Source organism: Glycine max, chromosome 20 (genome assembly GCF_000004515.6).
Source record: "Glycine max cultivar Williams 82 chromosome 20, Glycine_max_v4.0, whole genome shotgun sequence".
NCBI lineage: Eukaryota > Viridiplantae > Streptophyta > Magnoliopsida > Fabales > Fabaceae > Glycine > Glycine max.
In genome coordinates, this window is record NC_038256.2 from 30648192 (window position 1) to 30659344 (window position 11153).

At 31.4% G+C, this 11153-nt stretch overlaps 1 protein-coding gene across 1 annotated transcript; it reads left to right on the plus strand.

The window, feature by feature from the left end:
- The first annotated feature begins 2671 nt into the window (after nucleotides 1-2671).
- On the plus strand, nucleotides 2672-3277 carry LOC102670529 (uncharacterized). The gene is made up of 2 exons (XM_006606771.1): nucleotides 2672-2778; nucleotides 2857-3277. The coding sequence occupies exons 1-2, from the start codon at nucleotides 2672-2674 to the stop codon at nucleotides 3275-3277; spliced, it is 528 nt and encodes a 175-aa protein (XP_006606834.1).
- Nucleotides 3278-11153: the final 7876 nt, after the last annotated feature.

Consider the following 11153-nt stretch of genomic DNA (forward strand, 5'->3'; position numbering starts at 1 on the left):
GGTCACATTGGCGTGAGCAGAATTTCAAAATGACGTCTCCGTTTAGTAGAATCCGAAACACCCCTCAGCCTTTTTATGTTTTGACAGAGGTATATGACTCTAAATATTTTTATTAACCTTGTTTTTGAAATCTATACTAAATTTCCTTCAATTTGGTATATAGAACCTTGCGTTTAGACTGACGAGCATGAACGAGAGAGACCTCTGAACGACGCAAAGAGGAACTGACGAAGAGCTCACGATAGGTGAGGGGAGTTTATTATCATTTACAATTTTTAATACCATAGTTGGGGTTAGGGAACCTAACTATAGGGATGTATGTTTGTCCCTGTTGCATGCTGGTTTTCAAGAAAAACAATGTTTTTGACAAATGGGATGTGATAAATCTATTATCGATAAATGACATTATGGTTTTTATTAAACTTGTGTTGTCTGAAGACCTGGGAAGTGTGAATCTCAGGCATGAACTATATATGTATGTATATGTAGAATGTGACTTACTGATGATACTGCTATTGATGACATTAATTGATATGAGGTGACATTGATGTTTATGATAATATTGATATGAGATGATGTTGTTATTGATGATTACGTTAATATGAGTTGATGTTGTTATTGATGATTATGTTAAAATGAGATGATGTTGTTGTTGATAATGTCATTGAGATGAGATGATGTTGATGTTGAGAATGATATTGAGATGAGATGATGTTGATGTTGAGAATGACATTGAGATGAGACAATGTTGATGTTGATAATGACATTGAGATGAAATGTTGATGATGCTGAAAATGCACTGTGATGATGTATCTTGTGTATGTACATGGGGGGTGCAGTGACCTTGTTGGATATCCTTGGTGGGGGAGATAGAGTGATTAAAGAGTTTTAAGCATCTCTGGAGGGGGACGGCTTAGAATCTTTAATTATTCACAGTCAATGCATTAATGGTGCCCATGTTTTGTACATTGTATGTTGTGTATGTACATGGGGGATGCAGTGACCTTGTTGGATATCTCTGGTGGGGGAAAAAGAGTGGTTAAAGAGTTTTAAGCATCTCCAAAGGGGTATGGCTTAGAATCTTTAATTATCCACGGTCAGTGCATTGATGATGCCCATGTTTCATACGTTGTATGTTGTGTATGTACATAGGGGGTGCAGTGACCTTGTTGGATATCCCTGGTGGGGGAAATATAGTAGTTAAAGAGTTTTAAGCATCTCTAGACGGGGATGGCTTATAATCTTTAATTATCCACGGTCAGTGCATTGATGGTGCCCATGTTTCATACTTCATATGACATGGAAATAGTATAAACTTTATTAGTAAGTACTTGTAGTTTCACATGAGGAGGAATACTTGTACTTGGGGGCATGTCACTTAGTTTGGAACTCCCTTGAGACTCAGGCTGATCACCATGGGGGGGAGTTGCCTGTGCATGACAGGGTGACCTTAACACTTACTGTCTAGTTTTCCTAAGTGAGAGTGTTGTGTGGACATGCTTAGGTTATTTCCTTGTGGATGGTACCACATTGAATTTGAGAGTTGAGGTCAGGTGCATGCATCATACTGAGCATGATTGATTGAAACTATGGACGGATGATGACTATTTGTTGAGTGTGTGTTGGACTAATGAATGTTGTTGTAAGCTTATGATATTTGTTAATGTTTTCTAACTAATTGTGTTAATTTGATTTTTGTATTAATTTCTTTTATAATAAACTCACCCCTCGCAATTTTTGTATCATGTGGTTGGTACCTATGATGATTGTGAACCTTTGTTCGTGGGAGCAGAATGACAGCAGTAGAATACAAGAAGTGAGATTCTTTTGTGGAGCCGCTAAACCAACATGATGACGTTGGGATTATTTTGGGAGAGAGTTGTGTTTTGTTAATCAACTCCTTCATAGTTGGTTCCATAATTCTTTTTGTTGAATTGAGTATGTAAATCACAAATTTAATTATATGTATGAACAAATTTACTTTCCATTATGTGAATAATGTGTACTGAGTTACTATACCTATATATATATATATATATTCACTTAAGTAATGGTGTGTTTTTTGGTGAATGTATATCGAGAAAAAAAATTAATTTCAATTTTCATAAGCAAATTAACGTATATTTCATTTAAAAATTGAAATTATCGTGGTTTAGAGTGGTGATATCGTAGCGATGAGGCGGGTCATTACATTAGTGGTATCAGAGCCAGTCGAACATTTTTGGCCAGTGAGTTGTGTGTCTACTATGTTTTTCTGTGCATTTTGTGCTTGCCTTGTTGAATGCTTGATGTTTGTTGTTTGCAGTTGGAACTTACTCACTTTGTTGTGTTTCCATGAGTTATAGAGATTTGATTGTTGTAGTCATAACATGTTTGTTCTCCTGATGTTTATTATACCATGAGTTTCAATGTCGTGTCATGAGTTATCAAACTGGCCATCTGTATAATTCGTGAAGTGCAATGGGATGATATGGCAAGCGATCAGGAAATACAAATGACGGAAAGTGAGTGTTAATGTCTCGAGAGAGGACTAGTTTAGAGGAATACTTTCTCGAGGCATCAACTCTCAAAAGTAACCAAGTAGGGACTTGAGATGGTTGTGATTTTTGTTATGTTCTTCTTCTTGTGTGTATTTTTTCCATGTCTCACTTCCTGGTGTGTATAGGGAGTAATGGTTAGACGGAATGATCATGCGATAGCTGATGCTCTCCAAGCCTTAGCTCAGGCTATAGGGAATCCGAATAGGGGAGAAGCTTCTGGAGCTACTGAGTACCAAGGGTTGGACCGCTTCCAATGAAACAATCCTCCTGCTTTCAATGGAGGATACGACCCTCATGGTGCTCAGAATTGGATAAGGGAAATCGAGAAAATCTTTCGAGTGACGGCATGTTCAGAGGGGAAAAAAGTTGCTTTTGGTACATATACTTTGGTAGAAGAAGTCGAGTATTGGTGGGAGAATACTCACCAATGCATAGAGGTTGAAGGTCAAGATGTGACCTGGGATGTCTTCAAAAGGGTGTTTTTGGATAAATACTTTCCTGAGGATGTTAGGAACAAGAAGGAGATGGATTTCTTGGAGCTCAAGCAAGGAAACATGATTTTGCCCGAATATGCAGCCAAGTTTGAGGAGCTGGTGAGGTACTTTCCCCATTATCAAGGAAGAGATGGCGAAAGTTCCAAATGTGTGAAGTTTTTTAACGGCTTGCGACCTGACGGGAAGCAAGTTGTGAATTACCAAGGTGTTTGCCAATTTCCACTCTTGGTTAACATGTGCTAGATTTGGGATGAAGACTCTCGAGACAAGGCGAGCTATTATAGGAATACGGGCCCAATGAAGAACAAAAAGAATGGACCTCAACATCGGTGAAAACTATACTCGACCCCTCCTTAGCAATATGGTAATCGCCCCAACAATCAGAGGACTATTGCTATGGGGTTTGCGGGTGGTAGTGGTAGCAAACTCAATACTTTCCCAACTCAGATCACTTGTTACAAATGTGGTAAGGCAGGGCACATCTCCTCAAATTGTACTGATAAAGGCATGAACTATTTTAATTGTAGACAAAAGAGGCATATTCAGAGAGATTGTCCATATCCCAAGAAGGAGCAGAATGGTGGGGGCCTGAATGACCAAACTGGACATCTGAAGGCCACGAGAAGAGTCTTTACCCTTAACAGTGTCGAAGCTTCGAAATCCAAAGATCTAATCCAAGGTAAATGTTTCATAAATGGGATTCCCTTACTTATGCTATTTGATTCTGGTGCAACCCATTCTTTTATATCCTGTTCGCGTGTTGGGAAACTTAAGCTTTATGTGTCTTCTTTAAACAAAGATCTAGTGGTAGAGACCCCAACTAGTGGTTCTGTGTTAACTTCTAATGTGTGTTTGAATTGTCTTGTGGGAATTTCTGGTAGAACATTTTTTATTGATCTGATTTGTTTGCCTTTAAGCCAAATTGATGTTATTATGGGTATGGACTGGTTATCTTCCAACCATGTCTTGTTAAACTATTTTGATAAAACTGTGGTGTTTGATGATTCTGGAGTGAGTAAGGATATGATGTTTATCTCTGCCAACCAAGTTGTGACATTTTTAAGGAAGATGCTCGAGTGTACATGATCTTGTCTAACCTGAAAATAGAGACAAAGGTTTCCATGTGTGACCTCCCTATTGTCAGAGAGCTTCCTGAAGTGTTCCCTGAGGATATATCTGGTCTACCACTCGAGAGAGAAATAGAGTTTTCCATAGACCTGGTACCTGGTGCTGGACCTATATCCATAGCCCCTTATAAGATGTGTCCTATAGAGTTAGCCGAGCTTAAGAAACAGTTAGAGGAGTTGTTGGAGAAGTGGTTTGTGAGACCCAGTGTATCTCCATGGGGAGCACCAGTGTTGTTAGTAAAGAAGAAAGATGGGACCATGAGGTTGTGTGTAGACTGCCGCCAGTTGAATAAGGTGACAATTAAGAATAAGTACCCTTTGCCTAGAATAGACAACCTTATGGACCAGCTGGTAGGAGCTTGTATGTTTAGCAAGATTGACCTTAGGTCAAGTTACCATCAGATCCGAGTGAAGTTTGAGGATATACCGAAGACTGCTTTTAGGACCCGTTATTGCCATTATGAGTATCTAGTCATGCCCTTTGGTGTGACTAATGCTCCAGGTGTGTTTATGGACTACATGAATAGAGTCTTTCACCCTTACCTTGATAGTTTTGTGGTATTATTCATAGATGATATTTTGGTATACTCCAAGACTAGAGAGGAACATGAAGAACACTTGAGGATTGTGCTGAATACCCTTAGGGACAGATAACTTTATGATAAGCTATCCAAGTGTGAGTTTTGGTTAGAGAAAGTTAGTTTCCTAGGGTATGTGATATTTGTTAATGTTTTCTTACTAATTGTGTTTATTTGATTTTTGTATTAATTTCTTTTATAATAAACTCACCCCTCGCACTTTTTGTACCATGTGGTTGGTACCTGTAATGATCGTGAACCTTTATTCATGGGAGCAGAATGACAGTCATAAAGTACAAGAAGTGAGATTCTTTTGTGGAGCCACCAAGCCGACGTGATGACATTGGGATTATTTTGGGAAAGAGTTGTGTTTTGTTAATCAACTTCTCTATAGCTGGTTCCATAATTCTTTGTTGAATTGAGGATGTAAATTACAAATTTAATTATATGTATGAACAAATTTACTTTCCATTCTGTGAATGATGTGTACTGAGTTACTATACCTATATATATATATATATATATATATATATATATATATATATATATATATATATATATATATATATATATATATAAGTAATGGTGCGTTGTTTGGTGAATGTATATCCGAGAAAAAAAATTACTTTCATTTTTCATAAGCAAATTAACGGAGCTTTAATTTAAAAATTGAAATTCTCGCGGTTTAGAGTGTTGATATCGTAGCGACGAGGCAGGTCGTTACACCACATACTCGTATTCAACACAGCCATCACCTACATAAACAATTTGACGATAAAAAAGACCAAGTAAAATTTTGCAACCTCCATTGGCATCCATATTTGTTTTCATTAAAGCATTAAGTGACATGTCCTCACTTATTGTGATGACTTTAGGACTACTGGGACATTCAAACAATATCTCTTTAGATGATCAAATCATGTCACCATCGCAATACACAACAGTAGATACATTATCTGTGATTTAAGCAATATGGTGAATATAAAGCAAAGGTGTTAAGTTGCATCCAACCCCTACTGCTATTTATATTAGATGATCTACTATTCTCTCATGAGTCATACCCCAATAGTTGAGATCGCACCGACAATATAGATGGTTTAGACTGAGTCTATATTTAATACAGTTGGTTATGTATCAGAAAAAAATAGTGTTTAGTCAATACGCCTCAAGAAAAGCAGTGTTCAATCAATATGTCTCATGAAAAGTAGTGTTCAATCAATAAAAAACACAAAATGTTTTTTTTCTTTTTTATTCAATTTTTAAAAAATATAATAAATGGAATTTCAATTATATTGTTTAAGTTTTTTATTACAACGAAATCATGATTTTTGTTGTGATGTGGACAAAAGTAATAATGAATTTGAGATTCTGTTGTGATAAGGAAGTGCAAAAAAAAATAACAAAATCATGATTCCGTTATTATATCTGGGACTAAAAAAATATACAATGGAATTATGATTCCATAAGAGGGGCATTCTTGGAATAAAAAATGGGGGCAACAACTTGGTAGGGGCCAAAAGAAATTGCAATGGGACCAATAGCAATTCCCTTTTTATTTTGTTAATCCAATCCAACTTTAATTGGATTAGATTGGGTTGGATATCGGTTGGGCCATTAAAATATTGTCACATCTTTAAGTCTTGAAAAAAACTTAAAGAAATCTTCAAATTCAAAAATAGTAAGGATATTTTTACTTTTCATATGATAATAACAAAAAAAAATCATAAATATATACTCACGATATCATTCATAAAAAAATGTATTACCTTATAATAAACAATAAAATATAAACTCCAAAACAATGTATTACCTTGAGAATAAAATGTGTTTGATTTAGAGTTTCTATATTAGTAATTTAATTGTATGCGGATAGGATTGAGTTAGGTTGGATTTTGGTCGCATCCAAAACTACAAACGACCCAATCCAATTTTAAGTGAACTCATTAAATTGAAACAAATCCAATCCAATGACCTAATCCAACTCACAAAAATCTAATTTGGTTGGGTTTGATTGGGTCAATTCATGGATTGGGTTCCATCCGTTTACACCCTTAATGACTACTAACGACCCTAAATAAGAAACAATAAAAATTTATTGAGCCATAAGCAACCCTTTTTTTTAATAATTCTTAACTAGTCTAAAATCAAACTGAATAGATGAGATAATAAACCAAGACTCCTTAGCCTCAATGATTTCATATTGATGCTCTAAAACAATATTAACTAATGAGATATATAATTCAAGTGAATAAAACACACAATTATAAAATATTTCATAAATAATATTTGTTCTCATTTAATGCGATAACCGAAAAAATCAACTAACGTACCTACATTCTTCTAAAGTAACTCTAGTTTGTTTATTTTTTTAAAATCATTTTTAATAAAATATACATTTTTCTACTTTTTTAAATGTGTTTGTCTAAACATTTTTTTTATTAAAATAAGTAATTTTTTGTTTGTTTTAAGAAGCAAATTCTAAATATTTTTAAAAAAATAATTTTTAAAAAGTATTTTGTAAAAAAATGTAGTTTAAACAAAAGGGCACATTATGTAATCAAAAGATATTTAAGAGAAAGTTTTACTTGTGAGACAAAGTGTGTAAAGAAGGAAAAAAAAAGTTAGAGGTATGCTAGCTACATGTGACACTTGATTTTTATACTCTTTTCTAACTGATTAAAATTTATTAAAAATTATTAATTTTTGTGTTTTGAGATATGAAACCTACCAAAGTTGATAATTTTCAAGAAATGTCAATCAATTGCTCACAGAAGGGGCATAAGGAAAGCAACGTTAATAACATTTCTCAAAAACTTATAGGCTGGAATATGTTTTTTTTTTATCTTTGTAAGTTAGGATTTATATATTTATTTATTTTTGTCTTTGTAGGTTATTTTTTCTAATTTTAGTTATTGTAAGTTGACGTCTTTTTTAATTTTAGTACCTATAAGTTTTTTGTTTATTTTTAGTTTTGATAAGTTTATATTTTTTAAATTTCAATCCCTTTGAAGGTTCTAATTTTTCATTTACAATTTTCTTAAATTCACGTTTATAACAATCAAAATTGAAAAATAAAAACTTATTAAAATGAGTAAAATATCATAGAGGCACAAAAACTGAAAAAGCATAAACTTATAGAGGTTAAAATTAAAAAAAATAAACTTACATCAACCAAAAATAAAAAATATTAACTTAAAAGAATAAAAACATATTTAAACCAAAATTATATTATAAAAAGAACAGGAATCAAAGCTTCATGCTTACCGTTAACCATTCACAAATTACCATATCGTACGGTTTTGTCACAAAAAAGGGTAGCCTCACCGATTTCACATGCATGTGTTTGCTTGCTAAAATTAGTCTGTTTTAATCCCATACTCGTTAAAAAAAAAAAGGAGAAATGGGAAAGAAAATCAGTGGAACAGAGGGCACACAGTAATAACAATGAATACCATGGTGGATAATGGATATATAATATTTTAAAAATAAATAAAGTATTTTCATTAGACTAAATTTAAAATATAAACAATTAAATCTTTTGTGATTGTTTGAAGGACTCAACTTTCTAAATGCAAAAATTTAATACTAGAAAATTAAATTTCTTCAAATAGTAACTTCAAAGTAAGAATGAAATTGTAGGGTGACGGGCTTTCTCTTTCCCATAGGTAATAACAAATTAGGAATTGCTATTCTTGTTTCTATTTTTCTATTCTCACCCCCTTCTTTAAAAAAAACCACAGATAAAAGAACCCTATTGTCCTCCTCTATTTTCCTACACCCCTTTCCCCTCATTCCTCACTAGGAGTGGGCAAGCGGGCCAACCCAACATACTTAAGAATCTCTTGTGTAAGCCTGCATTGACAGTGAACTAAGTCAGTTCGTTCTGCACTCTTACATAGACTTAAAACATTGGTCCGCCTCGTCCTGCAAACAGGCAGGTTGGTTCGTGGACCTAGTTTAAAAAAGATTATAATAAATATCTAACAAATACTCAATTACAAAATTTTTAACAAAACCAAATAAATTTTTAACATAAGTGCAAAAAACTTTTGGATTGAGCTTGGTTGGTGGTTGTGAGTTTGCGGGTCAACCCGTGGACCAAACTTGCATAACCCATGAATTATGTGGGGCGGACCAAAAATCCTACATAGTCATGGATTTTTAAAATAAATTGGTCTATGGCCTTTGCGAATCGCAAGTCCCATGGTTTGATCCATGGACCCAAGCTCATTTATCCACCCCTACTCCTCATTAACTGAATCATGGCTTCTTCTTGTATCTAAATAAACCTAATATACAATAAAATCATGATTTCACTATATATCTAGGTTTTCATACATAACAGAATCACAATTTTGTTATTATTTGGCTTTAGATACAAAAAGAATTGTGATTCTGCTATATTTTTTTATTTATTTTAATTATTTAATTATAATATAGTTTTTCCTTTTAATAATAATTGAATTGATTATGATACAAATTATCATAATGATTATACATTTTATCTTTTTTAATAGTAATATTATTAATTATGATATAATTTTTTTGAAATTAAAATGTGAATTTATGATGACACAATTATTCTTTTTAATTGTAATTAAATTAATTATGGTAGCTGTGTTTGTTTTTTTCACTTTCGTTTTGGTTTTTATTTTCCACTTGTAACAAAAAAAATTAATTATGACACAAATTAATATCATAATTAATTTGATTACTGATAATAAAGGAAATTCACATAATAATTAATTTTATTACTTATATAAATGGTATTTTTATTGTAATTAATTCAAATTTAATCAAAAAATATGATTTATATCATACTTATTACTATTAAAAAATTTAAATTTTATATTAATTAATTTAATTTTAATTTAAAAAGGATAATTTATATCACCATTTGTTTGTTTAGCTCTAAAAAAGTTACTTATATATATAATTATAATTTTTTCATAAAAATTTAACAAAACAAAAACTTATTTTAATTGTTTAAGAGGGGTGTGAAAAAACACATAATAAAATTATTTTTTTCATATATTTTATATAATAGAATTGTATTTTTGTTACAAAATAGGGAATGCAAAAAAAGAACACAATAAAAATATATTTTTGTTATATAAAATATACAATAAAAAAATATTTTGCATATTTCTTACACTCCCTCTTACATAATGAAAAAACGTTTCAGCTGTATATTTTATATAAAAAATATATATTTTCGTTAAAAGAATATTTAAAAAAAAATTCTTTTAAAGCACGTGGAATAGAAAAATAGAATAGTAATTCCCTGGTGGTCGATACCCAAGGCTCGCCTTCATTGGGCCCATTTTTAAACACCCTTAGTATAACTTCTTATCCGGCCACAGTGTACTTATTTGTTTATTTGGATTTTCATGTGGTTACTTTTGGTTATATTGAAAATTATAAAATTACGTGTGTTGTTCATTTATTAAGAGTGAGACTCATAAATTTTGTGAATTTCAACATATTTTAACTAATATTAAATTAAGTATATGTTAGAATGTGTTAGAAAGTACTTCCTCCATTTTAATTTATATGACCTTTTAGCAAAAAAAAAAAATTCTAAATTAATTGTCATTTTACAAAATCATTGAAATATTAAATATTTTTTGATTTAAATATTTTTTACGTCTCTATTAAATTAACAAATTTTATTTTAATTCTCTAATAAGTTTTTTCTTTACACCGAGTCGAGTTTGTAATAAAACACAAAAAATGGTCTTTATTATTCTTTTTTAGTCATTTTAATATTTTTTTTTGTTGTTATCCCTAGAATATGTAGATCATTTTTTATTAGATCCTATAAAATATTTTTCAAATGACTAATACAAAACAAGCAAAATATTATGAGGACTAAAAATGAAAAATTAGATATATTAGACGAACCAAAACAAAATAACAAGAAATGAAAATAAATTTTTATTTTATTAGATACTCAACATAAAGAAAATTTTATTAGTAACTTATAACAAAATTCATTAATTTAAAAAAAAATAAAACATATTTACGTCATATATTTATTTTTCATGAAATATCCTTAATCAATACTAGAAGTATTCTTTTCCATTATTGTATTTAATCATAGAGATAAAAATATATTATAAAGTCCTATAATATTTTTTACGAAATTCAAAATATTAATTTCATTTCTTAATACTTGTACTAAAATCTTATACTTCAAATAAAGTGAAACATAAGGGATATATTATTAGCATTTGTTATGTTTTTAATATTTCAGTCAGAGTTTCTTCCCCTTTACTCCAACTATATATGGCTTGGAGTCCTCTTGCCTCTTTACTCCAATTATGGCAAAGTGATTTTGTACCCTTTTATTTATTATTCTACAATGCACTATATAATTCATTGCTTTTATTAAATCAAGAATATGATTGAAAA